The following is a 25,918-nucleotide window of genomic DNA, read 5'->3' as shown; positions in this document are numbered from 1 at the left end:
GTAGACCCAATCGATTGACGACGTACATATATTTTCCGTGCGACTGTAACACGGATTAATTCCACAGCAGGCACGTACTGTCATTGCAATCTTCATCGAGGCTTAATAAATTATCAACATTAAAAAAAAAAGCTTGTCAGCAGTGGTCAGCACCGATCATCGGATGTTCGCGATTGTGCCCCATGACAGAGCCTCATCAATGGTGGGATTATGGGAAGCGATCAGATGGGAAATGTTCACGCGATCAAATGACTAGCGCACGTGAATCCTCCGAAGATAATTATTCGACGTCGTCAGCATGGATGTGCGACAGCCGCTGATGTTTCAGAACCGGAGGAGAATGATTGTGTCTCCCGACTCGCATGGCTTGGACATTGGGCGTTAAATGGGATAATCGCTCACCGCCGAATTCTCTCAAGCCTGGATATCTTGATAATAATTAGATTCGAACAAGACTTTTATCACTGCCAAAAAGTTTTGAATCTATTAGGTATGTTTGACGTTTGATTCAAGTGTGTTTCAGATGAATGTTCCGGATCGTACGCGTGAATTGAAATTCGGAGGTGATGAAAGAAAATTTCGCTTTATCCGACCTGTCTGGCAGTAATTTACGCAGCAGCAGCTTAACGAGTTGTTGACAACCGCGACCGAATAAACGCTGATTATTTCATCGGACAGAGAAATTGGGCTTATTCGACGCAGGAGCGGGAAATATTTGATCACTGCCCGTTCAGGAGGGGTTCTCGGCCCCCTTGGACTTCGATATGGGGCGTCGGAATCTGATGATAATCTATCCGTAAACGGGAATCGGAGGTGATATCGCTAGGACGACATTCTATCGTCCGATTCAGTTGCGATCTCGTCGAACAGGAGAGCGAGCCTGTGTCACGACTAAATCTGGAAACCTGCAGTTACCGGAGCGCCTGGGTGGCGTGGTGTCAAAAAATCTCGCGCTCAGTACAGGGCCACAGAAAATGTCGCCGGAACAATGTGTTGATAAGATTCGTGCCGGTCTGAATTCCGAAAAGTCGATTATTCTGATCTGTAGACGCCGGAGTCTAATTACTGCAGCATTTGGCTCGTGCTGGACTTTCCGGACGCTGCTTTCGCTCGGCTCTCGTTTTACGGTTCCGCAGCTCTAATGTAACAATAAATCGAAACTCGACGAAAGCTCATTCATACTTGCGATAAAAGAAAAACGTAAACAGGGTTTATTTTCTGCCTCAATTACTATCGTCGGGCCGTTTCAGCTTCCCTACCTTTTTCCTTGACGGAAAGAAGTCGTGACAAATCTTCGAATGCTCCGGATTCTCCTCCTGCACGGAAATACATTATCATTTATACTCGGAATCAGAAGGAGCGTGGCAGCTAGGAAATCCACTTTGGAAAACGCTCGAGACGAATCTGAAGACGAATTCTGCACAATGGTGGGTGCGAAACGCGGAGCCATACCGTTCGTTTCCCCCTCTTTTCATGAATTAGACTTTTTTCGTTCGAAACACGAGCGATTCCTCAATGCATCGGAATGCCTTACATTCAGTCCCAACCTATCGAAGCTCGAACTGCCCCATGCCGAAAACAAAGGTAAACGACAGCGAATGAGATGCCTTCCAAGAGATAGACGGAGATCCGGTGACTCTCGTCTCAGTCCTACGAGAAGCCCAGGGAACTCGAATCCCCGCTTTCCCCGAAGGCAATTTCAGACTAAGTTGTCGTCCCGGTGAGTAGACCGTATATGCGATCGAGATGAATTTCGCGGTTTCGGTTCTCGGGGACAAATTCCTCCCGGCTCCATCAGGGGCAAATTCAGGAGAGTGCTCCAAAGATACGAGAGCATCTGAAACAGAGCGCTCCACCACCAGAAGGTTACTTTCGCCTTTCGAATTCCTTCGATAATCTCCAATCGCCTCACGGATGACTCCGTCAGAAGCAGACCTCTCGCTCACGGTCAGCGGTGAATGACGATCGTCGGACGATAAACAACGCTCGCTTTAAAGACATTGACAGAGCCCCGGCCCGCGAGAAACGATGTCCAGAGTTTGGAGCTCACGACGTTTTGAACTTTTTAGCATTCTTGATTCTTCCTTTCCCGAATTATTACTAGATCATCATTGACACACTAGACATCGCTCCCCTAGATGGTGCCCTAAGAGCAATAGAACGACCGTCATTACGAGCAGACCGTGTGAGTCCGTTGCATCTGTCAGCAATTCCGAGAGGTGCTCTCGCCAAGAGCAGCGAGACTTCCTAGAGTGAAGGAGATATTGCCAAAGCCGGGAAGGCTGTCCGAATACTTCCGAACCCAGAGTAGATTCGAGATGAACCACACCGACGGTTCGCCTAAACAGAGCAGTTTCGCCGGCCCGATTCCGCCGGCTCTCAGTCTCGTAGGTCAACTTCAGGCATCCTACAAATGCTGTCCATGCTTCAAGGTAGACACGGGATGAAATCCCGATTAGAATAGAGGGGAAGACTCGATGCTCGTTCCGGAAGCCTTGTCCAGGACTTTCGAAACAAAGACATGCTCCGTCGAAGGAAATCCCCTCACCAAGCGATGAATGCTGAGAGTGAGAAGGAGATGGCAAGCTCAAGTCGAGCGCAATACGAAAATCCGCTGTCCAGGCTCAGTCAGTACGTTCGAAGGTTCTGTAGTTCGTAGTACCATGAGTCAAACATTTTCCAACACCAACAGCATTGAGGCAGGGTGAACATTACCAGCGGTGTCCGCCGGATCGAAAGCAAAAAGGAGCGCAGCAACACCAGAACAGCGTTCGGCGACGATCAGTGGCGCCCATGGTAATTTTTGATGGTCAGATCTGACTGAGTCAAGGCCGGACTAGAAATATTGACATCCGTCTGAAGTCGGAATTCAACGCGTTCCGCCGGAAAACTTCCAGAACTTCAAATAGATCCAGTATACCCTCTCTCTTAAGATCATGCATAACTGGGAGCTGAAAAAGAACCATTTGATCAACGACCCAGTACTGCGAGCTGCTCGATTTTCGGGCTCGTCAGAAAACTTACAAGCAGACCGTGGGGAACGCGGTCCTTCCGTCTGGGGACCGAGCCTCACCGGACTCCTCATTCGATCGGCGCAACATTACTCAACTAATCGCGACTCGTGTGAAAACCTGGCACGTGACGTTTTTGTACCATGTTATAGATCGATTCGGGCTGAAATTTCGCATCGACAACTCTCATGCATTTCCGGAATCTGAGGAAGCGAGAAAAACCGCAACGCCTCCTCAGCACAGAAGGTACTGCATGAGAACTGATGTGAGGAAGTCGAAACCACTGCGAGCTCGTCGTCGGCTACGGATAGTCAGCGAAGGAAGTTTTTAAATATCCGTCCTTTGACCGTTTGTCCACGAACAAGAACGTGCGAACCGGACGAGTACAAAGGAGGAACATGGGACTTTCCAGCGGCTCCGCATCTGTTATTATCGAGGATAATAATCAGCGCGTCATCGGTTTCCCACAGTCTTCTGTACGAGGAAGAGTCGACTGGGGATCCCGTATGCGGTCGTCGTTCGCGACTCTAGCGAAAGCGATTGGACTGCGCATCTAATTCGAAATGATTCGTGCTGGTCACTGAAGCTGCAACAATTAATAGGGAAGAAGCATTACGAGCGGACAGGGATTGCCTCCGCTGGTCGCTGAAAACGCTCCAGCGCCTGTTATGATCATCTCTTTGTCACGTTTCCAGCACTTTCGCTTTCTCACTCCGTCGAATGTGGGCCAGCATTTAGGTGACTTTGTTTTGAAATTTTCCGGCCATGGGCGAAATCTCGGGGCGATGAGGCGGCGGCGACGACAACATCATCAACAGGATATCCGTCGGGTTCAGCTCACTACAATCTTTGCCCCGGGGACCACATCCTGCAGTAGCGGTAACACTATCCAACAATCTGTGTGACAATTGCGGCCTGCGCGCAAGCGACCGCTCGCAAGCGCGTCTCAATCACGCACTCGATTCGCGCGGAATCATTCTGGAGACGAGTGATCACAACGAATTGTTTGAATAATGAAACGGCTCCCTGCGAGGACGCTCACTTGGCTGCTTGTTTCCCAATAATTGACAGCGAGATCCACTCGGGCATCGAAGGCGATCGTCCACTGGCCGCAGGAGACCGCAAGCCCCACACCCACAGACTTTTTTTTTCGCAGTCATCATCAGGTCGCGGTTCCCTGCGATGATTACGGTCTATCACTTCAGCTGTCAAGCTTCTCCGGCGCAACGGCACCACAATCTCTCAATGATGATAGTTTATCTGTCGAACGGACATTCACTCAGAGCACACCGATGTTTATCGGAATTCCTTCCCGCGCAATGCCGATCACCTCTGTTGCCACAACGGAAAATCAAATGTGCTCATGGGACAAGGGAGAACTTCCCATAGACTTTTTCGCTTGCGGCTCGCGCTGACAGAGTCTCTGAGAAAAGAATCTCACGAGTCGTCGATGCGCAAGAATTATGTCGTATCCGTCTCGCTCGATTGGGTTGATCGATGGATCAATCGATCGATCGATGAAATCAAAAGGAAAATCGCGTCCGATCCAGCTTTCGGGACGATGGCCTTGTTGGTTGTGGCCGTTATAGTTTTCGTAGTAATGAATAATAATGTTGTGTGCGACCCCGTCGTCGATGCCGGTCGTCGAGTGACGGAACGACACACCGAAGTCTCTGCCCATTCAAGAACAGATATTTAGGCGAAATGGTACCGCGAACTGCCTCATGCCAGCGGCTGCCGTACGTTGTTTCAATGAAATGAATTCTCATTCATGCAAGGTGAGTTCGAGCAGTGGTCTCCTGACTAACGAACAGCTGACTCGCCCGTCCGCCAGCCTGCCTGCTCAACGAGCTAACTACCGACTGACCAATCCACGATTTCGATTGACGCTCGGAGACCCCGAAGGAGTTGGTAATTGTTGCTGCGGCGGCATGCAAGAAAATTTAACACAAAGGAGTTTCTTTGCTTCCCCAGATAATTGTTGGCAGAATTATTCGTTCCAGTCCGAGCGCCGTTCAATCGCTTGGCTCTGAATGAACGTTGAACATTGTCGCCGTTGTTGTCGCTGGAGACGGCCGAATTGGATAATTTCGAATTTACCCCGCTTGTTAAATCGAAGGTAGCGTGCGCTGTTTACTTTGTGGGTACGTTGGTTGGTTTTTCATTCATTCATCCATTCATGTCGGCCGAGCACTCGTCGTCGTGTTCGTGAACAGCGGCTCGTATATCCACGATCGGTCGCCTGACCACACCTCCATTGTTCCTTGCATTGGTCCTTAGCTTTGACCTCTAAGCAGTATTTCTTCTCGTTGTGTTCAACAAGTTGTCGCTCACCGGCACGATGTCATGCCTGTCAGTTCCATCTGACCGAAGCGCGACGGCAGCGGTCAGTAGCTGTGTCGTTACCGAAACGCTTACCATACTACGGGAGTCGTGATTCTATTGTTCTCGCTCATTGATAATAATGAGTGCTGGCAGAGAATATGTGTCATAAGTGTCCCATGTTACGTGTTTGTTTTGGTAACTCTTGGCTAAACGAGGCGGGGCTTCTGATGTAACCGAGTACTGGGAGAGCAGACATCAAACAGAAGACGTCGATTGCACAGTTCCGGTCATACGATTCATCCATCGCCGTCGATGCTGAGGTGCAGTCTTTCAATTACACTCCAGAATCTATTGGTTCCGCGCGCCGAATCCGAAACTTCCGCCTTTGACTTCGATAGCGTTGATGGGGAGCGAGTACCGATTCTGATCTTTATCGATATTTCCTGGTCTTGCTGATGTTGAGCTAAGCTTCGAGCTCGAAAATCAGGTGGGACGATCTTCTTCTAAGTGTTCCCATGACGAAGTTCTCCGGGAAGCCTCTGCTGCCGCTCCCTTGCGCTCATTATGGTCGAGCCCTCTCGGGCGACGATTCGGTCGTTTCATTGCCACCACTGCGCGGAACGAGAATAATCAATTCTAACTCTCGATGATTTTGTACACGGAAGGCAACGAGGATCGATTCTCGCACTCAGTTTTCGGCTGATCTCGCTTGACGTTGCTTTCTGTGGACCTCAAGGGGGGACGGATGGTGGAATGACGAATGATTGCTCCCGAGCCAGGAGCTCGGCTCAAGTCAAAGGAAAAGCCTTCACGGAGACGAAGAGCGTCGCTAGGGTGTATGGTGGGAAGATGGGATTAGGTGGGAAGGTGTGTGATGAATTCCGGCCACAAAAGTCCGTTGTTCCAAGAAGAACAGAAGTTTGCTTGCTACGGGGCCTACTATCGCTATCGCGGAATGATACGCCTATAAAAAACGAACGCTGCGGATTCGGCGAAAAGTGAATGATGGAAGTTGAATCGGAGCACAATCGCAATTGAATCGCGTTCCCCGTCGAGATAAGTCAGGATTGCCCGGACAAACCGACTCGCTGAGCCGTTTATTTGACTTGAGTTCCACGAGCGATTCCTCTTTCGCGTGGGGCGCAGGAAACTCTTACCGCACAACTTGACGCCGAGCACTTTTAGGTAATATGTATTCGTCATATCATCGTCACGATTCTGTTCAAATAGATGTCCTTCAACTTTCCGTTGCAAAGCAGTTTTCCATAGAGTGTTTTCTCAATCGTTCTCGCCCGAACAAGAATTGCTTTACATCTTCTTCTAGGCTTTGGATTGCTTCTCCGACAGAGTTGTCGGCCGAGTACCGATTCTCCGCAGGAGACAGACTCCCGAACAGTCTAGAAGTCAGATTCCAACACGAATCGTCTCTCCAGATCTGGCGAGAATCCCCGTCCCGGAAACCTCGAGGAAAATCAGGGTGGCCCTCCTCACTGATATTTATCCTAATTTTTCTTTCGTTTAAGAGGGGTGGAGAGCAAGCGGTTCCCGAGGAGCGGAAAAAGCCTCATTGTTATCGTGGCGAGTCCGTGAGTGTGGTGGTCGGCACGTAACGGCTGTTTTTTTTTTTGATTGCCTTATTTACATCTATCCACCGTCGTCGGGTGTGGTATGTTCAAGATCACGAAGAATGTGTTCGCAAACCAATCATCAACGTATTCACGGAAAAGCTATATCGAACATTGTTACTGCAAGTACACTTTGTGCTTCCATTGAGAATGCTCAGCCTTTGTCCGGAGTTTCTGTGCTAGACACAAACTAAACTACTATGCCGCTGACCCGTCTCGCTAACGGCGTTTGTGTTTTTTCGTTCCAAATCGGCTCCCCGTAGATCCCCGATCACAAGTTGGTTGGTTGTCTTGCACGAAGTTTGTATGTATTCTTAAACGGACTGAACGCTTCGGAGACGACACAGAGAATATCCGAGAGTAATTAAGTGAGATACTTTATTGATTGAACGCGGAATCCTCGACAAAACTTCGACGAGTTTTTCCGTTTTCGATGCTCACGAACTGCTGGGTACTCGTGTTTGCGTGTTCATTCTCCACAGAGGATTTTCACCGTCTGGCGGCCCTCTCATGCCAAAATCTCGAAGACGCTCGCGGAGCATCCGTTGAACGATTCATCGATTAAAACATCGAACGAAAACAAAAAATCAACAAGCAGAATACTGCGCTCTATCACCCTACGCTGACGACAGCGATATATTAAGCGGGGCATCCCCATTTGCACCCTCTTGCTCTCTCAACAATTAGAAGCACCGAACGCTGCGTTCGGCAATATTGCGATGGCTGCCGCTTTGGAAGAACCCTCGGAGTTAAGATCCTGAGGGCTGTCTTAGGATGTTCCTGCTCTCCGATCGCATCCGGATAGTACGACGTCAACGCCGAGCTCACCAAGCTTGTAGGGCGAAACCATGGCGGCAACGCTTCTGTCGAATCTCCAGACGTCCGGGCGAATCTGCCGTACCGTCCATTCTACGACCGGAAAATGATACGACTCTGCCAATCTCAGATGAGAGCTCGTCCACGGCTCACGTGTCGGGTCGACGAGAGAGACCCAGCTCGGTGTCCGTATGGCGAGCGAATCTTCTGCGCAAAAACGCTATTTACATTTGCATGAGTAATATTATGTACAGCACTCAAGGAGTGGAAACCATCCTCGCGTTGACATCCATCACCGATGAGAGTGCATTCTTGGTGCCATGCCCCACGAGGTCTCGTAATCGCGCATTCTACTGCGTCTGCGTTCCGGCTCGTAAGCGTCGAAGGCCTGGAATGAGATCAAAACTTATCTTCGTGTGCGATACTTGCATGAAAATCACCGCCAGTCGATCGGTCAAAATGAATGAGATCGTAGTCTGGCGATGCCGTCAGACTCGGGCATCTAATCGATCGATTGGCCGGCGGGCGGACGCCGCACCATGGAGCTGGAAGTGGAAGGCAAATGGCCCTGGAAGCGGCGAACTCCTCTCGAGGAGGATGGGAATCGATGAGCGGAGTCTTCTCTTTGGACTCTGAGCAACCTCTACGTCCCAAACAAACTGTCGGGAATGATCACTCCGCCGTTTTTCTGCTCTCGCTCATTTCAGGCTTCCACCAGTTCGACTCCATCTTCTATGTTTGGACGTTGTCGAATGGTCGTGCGGAAACCGTGCAATTTACCAAAAGTTGTCCAATGACCGAAACTTGATTACGACTGTAGCCGTTCCCCGAAGGAGGGAGCTCCAGGGGAGAAAGATATAAAATAGCAGCCTGCGACAGTTTATATTGGCTGTTGAAAACAGGAATACCCATTCGGTTTTTTCTAACAAGCGAAGAATGTTTGTAGACAGAGTGAGTCTAAATCTGGAGCGAGGTGGAAACCGGCGACTCGACTCATACACGTTCTGGAAACGTGCTTCTGACAAACTTCTAACAGATGATCACCCCACACCCATTTTTCTGACTGGAGAAGTAATCTTCCGCGTGTTTACCCTAATCATAAGCTAATCCCTTGAGACGCACGCGTCGGATGACGGAAGAGCTCGACTGCTCGCGGGACTCCGTGCAGAAGTTTCACTCCATTCGCCGGAGGGGAGTCGATCCGAAGCGCACACTGCTATTAGCCGTCTTGCTTGTCGAGGAAAACGACGGCACATGCGAGTTTCGACAGCGGTCACCGTCTTCCAGATCGCTTGTCACGAATCGGGAAGTTTGCCCCAGTCTGGAAACACTCACCTGCGGGTGTTGATGTCTCATCACCGGTGATTCCGAATGATCGGATCTATTTGACATTACCGACTGCGGTCTCCTCGCCAGCGCAACGCACGAAACACAGGCAGAGATAATAAGCACCTGAGCCACAAGAGCAATTGCGAGACACGTAGTTACCATGCTCGAGGGTGCGCATAGCATGTGAGCGTCGTAGGCAGCTGCGGAAAATGCGAAACTCATTGAGGGGCTGTGCGGGAACCAGCCTCATGAATCTCATGATTTTGGGCCGTTGAGTTTCCACTCGAGCGACCTGACTCAATCAGAATCTCACGTTTACTTTTGCTTGGGACGATGTTGACTTCATTCGCGCTACGTCCGTCGACGATCCCTTCGACGATAATTTCTCTCTGGAGCGGAAAGTCAGGCATCATGGACGGCGTGGAGGTCGGTGCTGGTGTCGAAGACGGAGTCGGTAGCATCCTCATGATCGACGCGGCCGAGTGAGCTCTCTTGGCTCTCGTCGAGAGTTGTCTGTCGGACGACCTGCGCGCATGCAGTGACCGGGTTTTAGTCGTCGTTGCGAGAAGCTCACCTCGATTGTGGAATCTACTTCCCAAAACTCACTTGTGGAAGTCTCGGAAATTATGCTCTCTGGGATGATCCCGGTCTGGATGCACGTGCTGGAAATCCGACGGCTTCCCTCGAGAAGAGCAGGTGGGAAGAGGACACTCGTGCAAACAGAATTGCACGGTCACTTGAAACCGCACGACTGTATCGTCTGCGAACTTGAATGCTTCGAATTTCCCTGCGATCCGGATGAAAGCTTCAATAATTTTATCCGAGGCGACTGTCTACCTATGTGGATTTATAAATATTCCTTGTGTCATGCGGAGCGGAAATTTCAGACGCGTGCTAGAGCATATCGAGCGCAAACTCCTATCTGATACAGATTTCTGGTTTCCAGGGTCACAAAAACAACGGTCGCCTACTTCCAACAGCCGAGCTAGGATGGGATCAAACGATATCAATTCAAAATGGACTTCAATTAAAGGCCTCCGGGCGAATTGAATTGTAGGGTTTGCAACAAATAGGCGGCCAGCTATCTTTCCGTATCAGGAGGTCTGAATGTTTGAATCTGAAAATCTATTTGTTCTATTCGCGAATGATTCGGGAGCCATCGGTTCGGCGGAACTCGATCAGGAGAAAAGTGAAAATGTACGTCTTCGCGATCGGACTCCTGTGCTACGATTGCGAAACAGGAAGGAGAATCCGAGAAGAGTGCCGTACCGTCGCGGAATAAATAGCTAATGTTTTCAACAGTTATCCGTGCGGTTCGAGCCGGAGCCGGGTACGAAGCCCTAGGGCCTTTCGAACGTCCGTCGCCACTCCTTCAAGCAAAGAGCGCAACGACGGGCATCGCGTATCAGACTAAGTTGTATTTCCTGATCGTCAAAATCAGTATGCCGGTCAGTTAACGGCGGTGCCAATTGCACCAAGAGTTGATACAATGAGAGGATGGCCGATAGGACTTCGGCTCCCTTCGACGGCTCCGCTCGAATTTTCATACGCTCCGGATGCAACTTCGGATGAACTGTGAGGACGCGATCGATCCACGATGACCGTCGCGGACACGGGTCTCGTATCAGTCAGAGGCATCTCTGTGCTCTTTCGCGGTCACTCGATCCGTGGGATGAAGAATGTGCAGAATCGTGAGACTAATAATCATTGCGAGTGGTCGACGAGACGAGTAATTGTAACTGGCCACTCGATCTCTGTCTAGTCACATTTCAATGCTGGTGGCGAGTCAGAGAAAAAGCAGCAGAGAAAAAAAAACGGTTCTCTCAGAATTATGACCAAAGCGAGCGCTGCCCATCAGCGATTTTCTGGAGAATCGCCCGTGTTTTGTTCATTAAGTTTTCCGGTAGCTCTTCAAGTCGGTTTTGTGGTCCGCTAAATGGTTAGAACGGTCAGACACGCGCAGTGGTTGTGGATACGCTCTTTTTCTATTCATGCCGGGTCTGGGTAAAAATCTCCTCAAAGTCTTTGTTGCGGTCGACTCAAGTGGATCTGTGACACCCAGCACTTGCCCATTTCGGCATTTTCTGACGACTTAGCCATCCGGGAGAACACCACCACCAGCTGTGCGGCTCTCAGGGAGTATTTGTGTCCGCTAAAATGCCCAGACCGGTGGACTACCGAACCGTGGTTTTCCTGAACGATTTGACCGCGGATATCATCCAACTCCGGGCGCTATGGAAGATTGGAAAAGAAAGAGCGAGCGTGTTTCAGGAAGAACTTGCGTGTTCTTCGGGTGAACTTCCGACTTATTTGAATTTTCCCGTCGTTATTGTCAAGAGATCGGCGCTTCCTTAGAAACGATTGGTTGCTTTCTGAACCCATCGAGCGGCATCATGCAAATCACGACAATTCGACTGCTCGGTGGACTGTGGGATCGTTTAGGAGAAATCAGCGACAGGGGCCGCTCTGACTGTTTTCTGCCTCATGTGTTCACCCAGGAGCCCGGATCCATGATGTCTGGACTTATCGTCGTGGATTGCCTCCGAAGGACTGAAGAATCCCTATCTACTGCAGACTGAGACGCTGTATGGGGAGTATATCGACATCCTCCGACGCTAGTAATGATGTCGCATTTGGCAGCTTCCCATGACTGCTCCAAGTCCGAAGCTTCCGGCCTGCCGCCGAGACCGCTGACGATGATGAATCCACTTTTCGATTCGCCTCTCGGGTCAGTCAGTCCCATCAATCAGACGGGAGAGCAATTCTTCCCATGACTCGGGAAATATTCTTACCCATCAATGCTTTCCCTCGAGCAATCTTCTTCAGCGGTGGGAATATCGAGTTGTCTATGGGGCAGCCGGAGTTGTCCAGCAGCGCGATGGAGTCATCGTTCCTGCCCGAAGTGGCCACAAGATCCCTAGCGTAAATCCCTGGAACACGAGTGAGAACAATTCGGTATTCGAGATCACGAGGAGATACGATATCTGATCACTCTATCGAAGAGGTAGAATGCCGCTGCCCGTATTCGCCTCCGTATCGTGCCACCGGCGCGGCGTTTCGCAGTGTGGGTGCTGCGCGCGATTCGTTAACGACCGGCACGACGGACTTCTCCCGTCAAAGACAGAATCACCAGTGTCTTCGAGAGAATCTTATCGTGAATCTGCTCCACCTCCGTCGTCTGAAGGCTACCTTTGGAAGTTGCTCAACAACACGACGTTGTCGACGACGATGACGCCAACAACGGAAAAGTGGACGAGAGCGCCACTAGATCATCGCCACTCGAATAGCTCGCTCGAGAAGGCGAGCCGGAAAAGAAGAACCATCACGGCGATGGTGTTTATCCCACCGTGAAGAGTCGAACTGATTCTCTCTCGTGATGTCCGAATTTCAGTCAACGGAACTTCATGAAGTTTGGCTTTTCTATTTATTCTCCATCTTCGTCCGCTACGGAACGTCCTGAATACTAGCCCCCGTGATCCATCTTAGCTGGCGAAAGCACGGATGCCTGCCCGAATCCGAGTCTGATTCGATAAACCAGTCGATATTGAGGAAGGCGCTCTTCTTCAGTCGGCTTTTGTTTTGTTTGAGGTTCACGTTGATCCGAATGACGCTCCAAGTCATCAACCGGGACGAAATACGGAAAGTAAAGAAGTTGTCGTCTTTATTTTGTCTGCGGTCAAATCAACTTCAAGGAGGTCGATCCGATTTCGAAGCAGTCTCCTTTGAGATTTCGCCTTCGATTCGATGCAATTCAGACGTCAACAAGGGTGAACTGGGTGAATTTTTTTTTTTTCAAGATTGCGAATATTCACCTTCAATTCACTCAACGGTATTGATTTTTCTCTCGAACCGATCACATCCGCTAATTTCTTTCCGCGAATGACAGATGCCGTGCGACTGAAGTTTTGAGCGGCTCGACCAGCGACGGCGGGAAACGGATTTTCTGATAGCTGAATGATTTCGTATCGCAGCCATGGCCTCATTTCTCTGCCGGGGGCTTGACTCGATCGTACGCGCCGATTTCCAGCCAGGGAGTTGCGTCTAGGGCACGCGAAAGACTTGGCTGAGCCCTCCTTCGAATGTCTCTTCTCGAGATTCGCGAACCCTCGCCCTCACGCGTGATTCCGAGCCCTCGTGGGTCCTTTCGAGCTCTCCTGTGTTACCCCGCAGAACGTCACCCATTCGATGTAAGCATCGAAGACGTTTACCCGCAGCGATTGGACGGTTCTGACCGGATACTCTTAGGAGGACGTTTGCTTCCCCCCGTTTCGTGATTTCGAGAAAAATCGCACTACGCGGTTGGTCGCGACCGAGAGAAGATGCTGCACTCTGCAATTCCGTTACAAGAAATTGATGGTCCGATTCTAGAGCAAAGATCTTACCGAAGACAGAATCGTCGTCGATTTCGATTCTCAAATAGAGTTCGTCCCCAAGTTTCGCTCCGATGACATCGGCACCGTTGCGGTCTGTGATCCTCAACCGGATGTTTGGGGATGGAGCCGTTGCGTTGACAGTCCCCGCCTGCACACTTTGAGCGCTTCAAAGTACAAAGAAGTTTCGTCGCATTCTCAAGATCCCGGCATTCTCTCCTTAGCCGAATAAAGATTCCGCGACTTATCGCCATATGAACTTCTTGTTTTCTATATATTCAATGCCTTGTCGGCTCCATGGACTCGAAAGTCAGAAGCGGGTGCATCTACTGGCTCGTGCGGGGATTCGACGAATCGTCTCCACTTACCCCATGAGAACTTTGTACGTGTTCGTGATCGTTTTGTTGACCGCGTCGAAACTACAGAACAATTTGATTACTCGGTCGCCCTTCTGTTGTATGAGTGGATGATGTTGGATGACAATAGTTGATGTGAACACGCCGTTGTCCTGAATACGTTATGCAACAAGAATGAATAAATTAATAAACACATGATAAAATGTTCCCTCGTCACTCCTGTTCCGCGTTGAGCTCTGGTGATGGACGAGTTCTCGTATCTTCCTCCAGCTCCCGTCGCTTGATTTACTCACGTCTCGTTCAACGCCGCAACGATTCGTGCGGAGGCTCATCGCTAACGTCGTCGTGCGATCTCCGCGGCCTGAAACTTCGCAATCGCCCGGCGGAGGATTGTCGACCTTCGAGTAGATTCGTCCTTCAAACGGTTCGAGAGTGTTCAGGGACAGTACCATGGCCTCCTCGTCGCAGTTCAATCGCACTGCACGATACAAGTGAAAGAGAGGGCTCTCTTTAGATCGCGAGCTCCAATGTTACAATGCTCACACGGATTTTCGTGAGCACGAAGAAGAGCTCGATGTTCTTGGGGGCTCGCCGCCCCAGGTCCGAACGTATTCTAGGTGCTTACAGTCTAAGCAGTTCGCTTTTTGGTGAAAGCTCACACCCTGTCGCGCCCTGAGGGCGTTGCTTCCAACCGACAGGGTGTCATCCGACGAGAGAGCGCAGAGCGCGGCTGGAGGGAAAAACGAGAAACTCCTGCAGAGGAATTCCTTGCATCCGTCACATAGCGCTCGGCACTGTTCCGATGAGAAGGCCGCCCGGACCTGGTCTGCCCTGAAGATATCGACGTCCTTTCGCTGCTCGTAGTCGCAGCCGTTGGGGCCATCTGTAGGTTGGTGGGAGAAATGCTCGGATCAGAACCACACGTGTGTTGATTCCGCAGCCCGAGAGCTTGTCGAGCTCATCGCGGACGAGCGTACTTACGTGAAACGCATTGATTTTCGAAATATTCGACGTTGCTCGCCGTTCGGAAGGAGCTCGGCTGTGAGCGGCGATCTTCACTCGATAACCTGCATTCCTGTACCGAGGAGTCGTATTCTCCTGATCTGAAAGATATCCAAAGCGGCGTGCTTGAAGAATTCACTCGACAAATCTCTGATTGACATCGATTAGATCAAACATGTGGGGATCAAGCGCGTCGTCGTCGCTGCCGTCATCAAGAGTTCCGTCGCACGGAATCGACTTGTCTGACTGAGAAGTGCCGCATCAAGCTTGAACAGACATTCCGGAATCCTGACGCCGCGTTGCCCCCGTTGAAAGAACGTTCGGCAACAATGGGAAACAATTCGAATCTGGCACTGCGACGGAAGGAATCCGCAATCATACTATCAAGACTGAGGGTCTCTTGTTTTTGTCGCGTCTTCGCAGACACGGATTAGGCGCTAACGTGAACGGCATTTCTCTGATTCCGCCCGTCAACTCACCGACAAGGAAACGCCTGTTCTTGGAGACAGAGCTCCTCGCACTGCCGACGACTCTGAATGCTTCCTATGACTCGGTTGTCGAATCCTGCGAGCTCTTTCCCAACAACACGCTCCATGATGAATGCTCGATCACAGACCGGGCCTGGAACGTCCGGAAATCGATACATGAGTTTCGGTAGATCGACTCGTCCACCGAACTGTCTTAGAGCGAGAAGAAAAGAGGAAAACCACACAACGCTTCTCGATGATCTAATGATGCTTCCAACGGATGATATCGCGAATTATCAGACCGTGGCGAAAAAGATCGATTCCCGTTTTTGTGCTACGCTGTGGATGCGATAATCTGTAGACACGTGTTTCGAGATACGGCGAAGATTTCTACGAAAGTGAGGGTCCCCCTCTTCTGTATCGAAGGCCTGCTCGATTGTCATGCATGCACTGCCACGATGTTGCTTCATGTATAACGGTTTCGATCGTTTGTAGGAACTTCTTCGTCGTAATGATGTCGCGATCCGTGACCGTATCTTAGCCGCCTGAATCTACGTCCCTCAGGCAGAACAATTTCGATAAGCGGCCGATAGTGTTTGACATCACGGGAAAAATCGAAGACGGATCGACGGCGGGGGTCATCAAATTGCACAAACTATGCTCGAACACTGTCGCTTCATCATTCCGCGCGGAAAAAGCGAAATGATCATCTAATGTCGCGTCGAACTTGCGATCGATATTTTTGGGCGAGAGCTTTTCCTTATCGGTGGGGCTATCGGTCTGTTCTTTTTCGTTTACATGTCTGGCATCATTCGAGGAAGCACACAGTTTTTTGCATGTCGTCCACGGCTCGGTCGCAAGACATGGGCGCGAAAAACAAATGACAAGAATACTCGCCTCGTATACACATTTTTTCGAAGTAGTTCGCTCTGTCTGATGACGCTAGCAATTTCTCACGGCTGAAAAAAAATCCTCTCGCTTATTCAAAAAACTTGAAGGGAAAATTCCAACGATTCGTGTCGATGACTCGCTTACCGATTAGCTGGCACGAAACTGGCGGCAAAACATATGTTTCTATCGTAGTTAACCATGACGCCCATGCATTCGCTTGATTGGTGGCATCTGCAAATCGAGATCAGGATGATGCAGGGTCCAAGACTCCAAATCAATCCATAGACCAGCGGACTAATATCCTACTCCAAGGCGAGCGCGTGAGATCGTGCCGCGAATACCGGGCGTAGAGCGAAAGTTACAATGAAAGGAAAACATGAGAAGGAAGCTCGGAATAAAGCGGGATGAGCAAACCTTTTGATACAGTCAGACGTTGTCCCAGAATTGTCTTCAGATATTCCATACATAGGAGTGAGTCTCGAATGCGAAGGTTTATAGCCGACAATTTTTTCAAAAGTCGTACTTGAATCTTCGGGACAGTTCATTTGAGCTGGAAGATTAGGAGAGGCGTTATCCTCACGAAAGCTATCAAAGATTTTTTCCCTGTCTGTTGGGAACTGCTCGCACTCTTCCAAAAGGAATGCACCGAGAATCTACCGGTGATCGCGGTAGAAGATGAAGGAATATTCTGTGCTGGAAACTCTGCGAGGTGCCTCGAAGCCTGATGGAACTCAACGAAAAAATTGTGAACCACAGATCGCGTGAGCGCGGTAATAGTTATCTCTTGGTAGCTGAACGCCCACCCTTATCCAAATCAATGCCTCGTACCAGAAGCTCCGGTCAGAAATCAGAAGGAGGACAAAGATTCCCTCTCGAAGAATAGGAGCGGACAAAAACGCACGCACAGATTATAACCGAACATTTTCGCATCTGACCCGCCTCTACTTGATCCAGATTTCGAGCGAAAGCGAACACTTCGGGGGCTTGATAAGTATCAGAAGAGTTTCAAGCATCAACGATCTCGCGAACGGAGAGGACCTCTTAGGGTGGCGCATCGACGGATTCTGTTTTTGCTCCAAGTTTGAAATCAAACGATTTTTTTTACCTTCCGTCGAAAGCGTTCATGCCGACGTCGAACTTTCGAGCGATGATACTTCGTCACTCAGCGTATGCCGCAAGAATGAGGAACAACAATTCTCGCACTCACCTACAGCTAGGGCTACGACGCCGCATAGGACGCAAGAGGCAATCGCCGGAAACCCTCTCCGACTGAGATCACTGGAAAAAAAGGTAACAGGTAAGTTCCGACGAGTCTCATAGCTAGTCGAAGCCGAGCACCAGCCGCTCCGCAGCAAGCGAAGAAGGAGATCATAGCTTCAGCTTATGGAAAAAAGCGAGCAAAAAACTTTTTATGGGCAGGTTTTCTGGGCCGTAGGACTTTTATTACTTGATAATCATTTAACAAGACAATAGATGCGTCGATCGAGCTAAGTTATCCCCGAGAAAAAAAATCCCCCAAAGTCATCTGTGCGCGGAAGATACATTAATTACTCAGAAGTAAGCATTGTTTATATATATGTGGAACTTCGCTCTCCCACGAAACAGATAATGCAAAATCCAACGAAGCAGAGCCTCAGGTAGCGTAACATGAACAAGCGAAGCAGAGAAGTAGCCAATCTTCGGAAGTACCTTTCGTTACTTAAAGTTGCACCTTAAATGATGTGATACTGTTGGCCGAGAAGGGAGATAATTGAGATGTGGCAAGTCATTATCCAAGCGGCTTGTATTGCGCGTCTCACAGAAGATGCAACTCAAGCGGATTGTGGCACCCCTCGGACATTTATGCCCTCCAGGAATGGACGCTTAAAATGTCCACGAGTTGTGAAGCGACTACAAATATTCTCTGTGATGACAAAACACGCAGTTTGCGTTTTGACGCCATTCTGATAGGAACCCATCGCTATTCAAGCGCCCAGCTATTAAGCGAGTTTTGGGTGCAATATGAAACTTCAGAACCTCCGTCGACTAGTCTATTCATTCAAAAAAAAACACGAAATCACGGAATATCTGACATGTAAATGCCCCTGGCTCGAGATATGCAACAATCTTCTCCCAAGTAGTATGTTTGATAATATGAGAACAATGTCTTCATGGCTTTTGTGCTTGCTCGGCGGAATCGTACTCATACTCCATGAAATCTGTCTCTGGGATGCGCCTTTTATTCTTTCCATTATTTCGGAAGCGTCGCTGCTACAGATGTGAAGATGGGAACTCAAGCTGTCCAACGAATGACTTGTCGAAGAAAAACAAGCCGATGGTCAAGCGAGTACGACTTCCATACATACGTAGAAAATGATTGAAGGGTAAAGACAAGAAACGAGCAATTTGACCCCGTGGAGCAATAAATCAACCACTGTCACAGATGCTTATGAAGCGATGTCTCTGTTTCGTGCCTCGGACCTCAAGATAAACTGTCATCTGGGCCCGAGCTTTCTGCCAAGCGAGGTACGTCGAAACACGGCACTTTCCCATCTCCCCCTCCGGATTCATCCCCAAATCGGATCGTACCTCGCCATCGAATCGCTTCGCTATTCAACCTGCTCCGGAGTCCCAATGGACAAAATTTATCCGGACATTGTGGACCTCGTCCCCTCCGTTCCGATCCCAATGCTTGTCGAATGCCTCCTAGAACGCGACGGATCATAAGAAGAAGACTTCGCTTACCGTTTTCACCGGAAAAAGCCTGATTCACTTTCTTGATTCAGCGGCGATAAACATGGCTTAATTCGATTCATAGGAATGTTCGGCTTCACCACGAACGATGGGGATCGCCCGCCTAAGCTTCTTGATGAGATAATCTATATCGAGTTCTCTTTCACCGCTTGGATGGGTTCCTTCATCAAAACAATCGTTCAGCGAATACCAAAGTCTCCGATGCACAGGCGTTGGGGGGGGGGGAATCTGCGACCGGGCGAAATGATGGACCCAGGCTTCGAATGCTCCCATTCAGACGAAAAAGAAAAGAAAAGTTGAGCTTGAAAGGGAGTCATCGCTGTTCCCAAAAACCTTCGCTCGATCCGAAATTTTTCTGTCGTTTCACTGTTGCAGAAGAAGAAAGCCTTTCAAGCTCCTCCTTCTATTGAATGGGAGAAAAAAGATGAGGCTGCGATTTGACAACTTCGAAGGTCTTCCGTAGTGATTTACCGAATACACTAATCACCGATCACGGACAGATCCTTACTGACAGATGAATAACAAAAGCACAAAAGACGAGGAAATAGCTTCGCACTTTTCAGTAGGAAAATGGAGAACAAAGCAAACGATGCGTCGTCGATCTGAGAGGTCGATCTGAATTATTCGAGAGGGCCTGAATATCGACGAGGAGAGCTGCCCAAGCGACCCTCCCGGAAGACACTGATTTTCCTCAGCATATATTTCTCACTGCCGAAAAGATGTTGCGCAAGCGAGATAATTGCAATTGATTCCGTGGGAGCTCGCGTGAGCTCACATGGGACGTTGTTGTTTTCTGTATGACGAAAGAGTGACTTCTTGATAATTGGAGGTCATCTAAGCAACAGAAAACTTTCATCTTTGGCCCGTGGACGCGCGTTCGCTTTCAATCTCCGTCTCGTTTCGGGTGGACGAGAGATTCCATGTTTTCGCATGATGAGGATGCCAAGCTGTTTCGTCAACTTATTTTCCGTGACTTTCTGTTCGCCGCTTATGTTCTTTCATTTTCGGTGCTCATACGCCTCGAATACCTATTTCGTTGCCAATGACAGAAATTGAAGAAGATCTTCGGCAATGGGGAACTCCGCGGCGAGCTGGGAGGAAGTACCACCCAAGTGTACAAAAGAAAAATTCGGGAAGAAATTTACGCGTTTGCATTCTTAGATCAGTGTATTCGGAAGAATATATACGCGCTTTCCGCGATATAATCACGGACTCGTCCAAAATCACTTCGCCGATGCCCCGAACTACCGAAACATACGAAGCGCTGAACGGTAGCTACGGCGACAGTTTACCAACCGTGGTGTCGTCAACAATGATCTTGTTCCTCGCAGCGCGGAAGTAACGTATTGGACGTATTAGCTAGCCCAACATCGATTCTTGTCGGGGCAGTGACCGCGACGACATCCACACCGCACCACGCTGCCGCCGGAGACCGGCACTTCACCAATCATCAAATCTGTCCGTTAGTCCAGCTATAGGTCCATCATTCGAATGCTTGTTGATGCTCGCTTGTTGTGTCTGTCCGACTACTGCTGCCGCTTTCGTTTCTTCCATGACGAGTCCTTCACGGCATCGCTCTACAGACGGCGTCGTCACCGAGGAGCCGGGTCAGAAGAACGTCTTACTCTTGTCGCCGCGGGAATCGCCCACGGCTAGGGCCATCGAATAAATCAGGGAGCACGTCTCGCTGCCCATTCTCCTGAAGATGTTTATCGCAAGCGCAGTCGATGAACCACTATCTACCGGCTCATTAGCTAACACTGCGTTCTATTCTTATGTAATCGAAATCACGCATCGATAATCGAGCGAAAGTGCATTCCCTGCCAATTGTCACACAAAAAAAATCATTCGAAGAAATGACCAGACGCGGATCCGCCATTGGCCTGTTCCCCCCTTCGCCCAATGCCCCCTCCCCCCCATCGTCGGGGAAATGGTATTGAGCTGAATCGCCCGCAGGGAGCTGATGGCGAGCGCATGTGTTTCCAGAGTTGCAGGTCTGCCACCTATCTCTCGATTCAGTCCGAAAGCCCCAAACGAAATGAGCTGACCGGGACCGGAGCGAACCGAGTTCCGGCGGCGTTGCAACGATCCGTGTCGGCATCTCCAGACAGAGGCGGGAACCCCATTATCGGACACCCGCCTCTTCGAAGAGCCGTCGTCGAAAACGACCGACCCTACAAGTATTTCATCTCGAGCCGTCTTCAATCGTTCGGGGCAAGAGGAGATCAAGTTGACAGAGCGAAGTCCACACTTCATCTTTACCCCGGTCATTTGAACGACTCATTTAGCGAGACGTCGCGTCTTAACCAAGTGAGCGTGGGCTGGAGTCATCATCGCACCTCACGGCAACATCTTCCCAGCGGACGCTCCGGGAATTTCCGTGCGTGGCTTCTGTGGCCAACGCCAATTCATCGTAGTTCGACAGGATTTTCCTCGTACGCCTCTTCCGTTGAGACGGAGACGGATGAAGCCACGGTTTCCTGGCGTGTTCTCCCGAGTACACATGCATCGGAATCGTAGCCGAGCGCTCATACAGATTGATATCTCCATCTGACTTTTTGATCTCGTCAAATAGTCGGATTTCGATATGTCGACGGGGCTCATTGTGGATTCGTCACGTGTGGCCAGTCAGGTGTCGGGTTTCCGGATGTTCAGACTCTTGTTGCTGTGATTCCATAACGGTATGACGATCTGTAGAGCGCTCGGAAGTCCGGCCCGTCTTCCGAATGCATGTCAAGTGTTCACAACAAGCATTGTGTCGTTCGAACCAAAGAGCAAAAGGTTGAAGCGACCTCCCGATCGATATCAACCGACGAAAATTCGTTGACCTCTCGATGTCCGAGCGAAGTGGGGCGAAGCTCATTCTTAAGAACGATGTCTTTCATTCAGCTTCGGGAGATACTTATCGTACGCGAGGTACAATATTAACGTGATCATTTGCCTCCGAAGACGTGCTGGCTGCCCAAAGAAGGGCTGGAGCCCTTTGGCGTATTGGCCTGCGACAGATTTGACGATATAGATACAGTTACGGCCATCGGCCTCTCAACGGCGAAACCGAAGACGAAACTCTGACTTTGCGATTCTTGCCCCAGCAACCATGCAATGCTCCTAATGATCATAAACGGCAATGGAACTGGGAACCCCTCGTTGAGCCTGATGAAATAGTCGCTTACGATATTCGTGATTTTGAACCGAGATATATGCCGAAGATCGAGGGGCCGAAATCATACTTTTTATCTCCCGAGGAGGCTGCGCTCGTGATCGCCTCTGCACGAGTCTCCGCTGCCACACTCGCTAGACGGCGCGAGAGCGCTTGTTCCAAATTACGCCAAATCAGCCGGCCGGTTTGAATCGCCGATGTGGACAACAAGGTGAACAAGGGGATCCGGTGGCGAATCCCATCCCAATACTCGCGAGTCGTAGCTTCCTCAAAATTGAGGCTAACAGAATCGGAACAGTGGACTTCGCTTGTCCCGATCGGTAAGCTGTCGGGCAGTCCGTCAAGACGACCCTACTGTTCTTTTTTTTTGTTATTTTTACTCCCACAAAACCGGTAAAGTTCGATTGCGCTCTTCGTCGCTAACTGGTTCGGTTAGGACTCGCTCGCTTCGCGACTCGTTGTCTACTTTTCAGACTTATTGTTTCTGAGAGAAACGTTTCCGTGGACGAACTTTCAGTGTCGAAACTCTTGTCGGCAGCTTGAAAATCCTAAGCCTAACTGATGCGAATATAGGGTGGTATTTTGAGCAATAGGAGGAACGGCATAAAAACTTGGACGGTTCTTCTCACGTCCAAGTCTCCTCATATTCAACGGTGATCGCTCCCCATGGGTTCGAAACTTCGGAAAAATTTGTAATCGACTAGGAGGCCGGAGGACCGACTGGCAGAACGAGCTCTTCTCTTATGTCCGCGGGCGCAGAAGTCAATGCTGATTATTGTCAACTTGTCTGCGCAGGCGCCGTCGGACTTGTGTTCAGAATCATATCTGACATGGACTACACAGAGGTGCAAGTCACAGAGCTGATATGGAGAACGCGTAACCGACGTCCATCCGTGCCAAGTTGATTAGAATGAGAAAGGACGAGGGAGAAGTTCACCGAAAGTTATACGGGACCATTATCTCCGCATTCGCCAAAATGAACAATCCAACTGCTTTTGCCGGTTGTCAGTGCGTCACCGATGTACGTTCCTACGCCTGGTGCTTGGGGAGAATCGTCTCGGGACGCTCATAATGACTTTGTTTGGAAGGCGACTCTCGAGCTTAATTTTCTCTGGGAGTTGCTTTCCCAGCGTCCGCTGCGAGGAGCTCGGCCAAAACAATCGATATTGGCCCAACCGGCTCCACTGACGTCTCGGAGTCACTTTCGACCCGTTACATCACGATATGTTTGTCGAAATCTTAATGAGGAGCTACGGAAGCAAGAAGTTCAATCAGCGATGACGCCGGTTCACGGATGGCCGTCGCCAGACAGACAAAGTCTTAAATGCCACCGTCGGGAGCCGTCAAACGTTCGGGAAGCGGCCATCCCTGCGACAGGTTTTCTTAACGAGTGTTTTCGATTCCACGGCTTTCCAGCTGGCTCAAAAATCGCAGTCCTTATCGAACGCCGGCTTATCCGAGTTCCTGAATCCCGCAACAAATAGACCGAAAAGTGGCGGATCCCACGAACACATTTGACAATCTCTATTATCCAGCGAGCGAAGCGTCCAGGCGTCTCGTTGCGAGATCTCCGTCACAACTCTAGGGGCTCGAGAGTTGTGATGGGGGAAACGGGGTGCGAATGACGGATTTCGAGCTCCACGGAGGCTTCAAAGTTCCTCTCGTGCCGAAAATTGCAAGATCCGTGAGCAAAGGCGTACCTAGTATCTATGGCGGGCTTGGAGGGGGCGACTTCCGTCAACTCTGCTCTCGAAGAGGAAAAAGTGGGAGGCGGAAGCTCCTGGCTCCATATCCAAGCTCCATGGCTTGGAAATTCCGGTCGCCGAGGAATCTTGACCTCGAAGACCTCAAGTTGAGACCCAAGGTCTTGAAAAATTGCAGCACCGAGTTCAAGCACCCAAGCCGCTGATCTAACCTGTCCAGCGCTCGAGTCGTGTCCGTAATCTGTGCTGACCACCTTGAGGAACGAAGGATGCTGCCTCGCTGAGTATCCCTGCAGTTCCCCAGATCATAGCTCTCGAATATTAGACTCGAGTCAGGCACCCTCCAGGCTTTCATAGCTTGGTATTTTTCGATGAGGAACGCACGAGGGTCCGTTGATCTTGGGGCAGAGCACTTCGATAAAACTCGAGGCAGAAACTCTAGGATGCTTGAATGATGAATCAAGTCACTAGCAGTGAGTTTCGGCGAACTTGTTTCTCGGTGTACCCCGAGAGGAAGCTCCTTACTCCGACTCACCTCATATCCATCGTAAGTACGCCTATTTGTGTTGGCTGCGATCCGATTTTCACACTTATTACACGAAAGTACTCCAGGCACCTCACGAATCACATTCCAAATTCTATAATCATTCCATCGCCGAAAAACTTGGGAGTTCAGGTTCCTCGGGATCGAATGAGATCATTGCATAGTTGACACAATAAAATTTTCTCCTCACGAAAGGAGTTCTGGCGGCCACCTCGGAGAATTTGAGAACCTCTGACGCACGTGACAGCACCGTTGGACTTCCGCGCGACGTGAATGATTCAGACAAAGCCAGAAGACTTCTGCAGTTCGGCTCGGACCCACGTTGGATATTCTGAATCCCTCTCCGTTCGACGCATCTCCCTTGCCCCTGTGCTACCCTTGTGTGCATTGACGGTGCGCGGACAGGCAAAGAGGCATTCCATTCACACAAATAAGTGTGGACACTTCGGAAACGGCGCTGCGGATTCCCGGGCTCACCGCTATGAAGATCGCGAGCCGATTCGCGAACGTTTTCGCGGTCAGCTATTGATTATCCCCCATATATCGAAAAGTACATTCACAGCTTCCCAGTTCTAACTCAACCTTGGTGTGCGCAGAATTTAGTCGGGAACGGTCATCGCGAAGTGTTGTGGAGGGATGATCATCGTTTCGGCGCGTCAATTACGAATAAAAGAGAAACAGCTTGTCAGAACGAAGGAGCCCGTCAAAAAAACAAGAATAGACTTGTCAAAATGGAGACTCTCGTCACGAATAATAAGGTACCCAATATCTTTTCGTCGACAGAAAATTCACCTTTCATCGAGTTGGGATGCGACAGGAAGAACCAGAGGTTTGCTGAGCGCTTGTGCTTTATCCCGCGCGACGCTAAAATAGGAAGTGTCACCGCAAAAGTCCGGGGGATTTGTCTGATTCCAGCGACTTGTATCAGAGGCTCGGGGATTTTCGGACACGAAAAAACATATCCCTTCTTTCGCTCCACTCGCACCCGAATTCAGAGCCTGCTGCTGGCTTGACATTTCAGATTTCACTCTTCAGCGATAAAACAATGCAGCACGTGTAATAAGCGTCGGGGTGGTCGAAGGCCCGGCTCTTGTTGGGAGCTTGACGGATTTGCCCTACTCATAATTGCGTTTCCGCCCGGAGTTTCAGTTCTATTCAGAGGTCTACGAACCTCGGTCCGTTATCTCGACGCGGGGCTCGGGAACAACTGATTGTAAACGATGGTATAATGCTGAGTTCAGCAAGTGCTTAAGGATATCCCGTCGAATGAGTATTCGAAATGCTGCAGATGATACCTGCAGCGGAAAAACGTACGAAAACTTTGAACCACGATCGTGGGAGGGACTTTTCAAGTCTCACGGACGAGATGTCCCGCTACGGGTGTAGCCAGTCGCCGTCTCCGATCAGCTTTTGATCTTCACATCAGATGTCTTACTATCAATCATCACGTTAACATATTTTAGGACAAAGAAATTGAATCATCGCGATAATCGGTACTGGAACCCCGTTGCGCGACTTTTGAGTTCGAACTTAGGGCAGGCATGGACTTCAGAAATTCATGATTTCCTCGATCCCGGGAAGCCTTT

The 25,918-nt window shown here is 49.9% G+C and overlaps 1 protein-coding gene across 1 annotated transcript; it reads right to left on the bottom strand.

The window, feature by feature from the left end:
• Positions 1-8,069: 8,069 nt before the first annotated feature.
• On the bottom strand, positions 8,070-24,334 carry LOC100908673 (uncharacterized). The gene is made up of 16 exons (XM_029112810.1): positions 24,324-24,334; positions 17,400-17,470; positions 16,607-16,742; positions 16,337-16,423; positions 16,199-16,260; positions 15,314-15,455; positions 14,814-14,935; positions 14,458-14,715; positions 14,126-14,310; positions 13,845-13,984; positions 13,489-13,643; positions 11,899-12,036; positions 9,713-9,893; positions 9,399-9,631; positions 9,113-9,306; positions 8,070-8,165 (listed from the first exon to the last, which is right to left on the bottom strand). Exons 1-16 carry the CDS (start codon positions 24,332-24,334, stop codon positions 8,070-8,072), a joined length of 2,211 nt encoding a protein of 736 aa, XP_028968643.1.
• Positions 24,335-25,918: the final 1,584 nt, after the last annotated feature.

The sequence above is a fragment of the Galendromus occidentalis genome, unplaced genomic scaffold, assembly GCF_000255335.2.
Source record: "Galendromus occidentalis unplaced genomic scaffold, Mocc_1.1 scf7180000075742, whole genome shotgun sequence".
Taxonomy (NCBI): Eukaryota; Metazoa; Arthropoda; class Arachnida; order Mesostigmata; family Phytoseiidae; genus Galendromus; species Galendromus occidentalis.
The sequence above is the reverse complement of the archived record's forward strand: the minus strand, read 5'-3'. Positions and strand labels throughout refer to the sequence as shown.

Bases quoted from the DNA above. Each gene is read 5' to 3' on its own strand.
- LOC100908673 (XM_029112810.1), bottom strand. The intron at 16,261-16,336 runs GTAAGCGAGTCA...ATTTTTTTTCAG, and splicing joins AGTTTCGTGCCAGCTAATCG to CCGTGAGAAATTGCTAGCGT. The intron at 9,632-9,712 runs GTGAGTTTTGGG...GCATGCGCGCAG, and splicing joins AATTTCCGAGACTTCCACAA to GTCGTCCGACAGACAACTCT.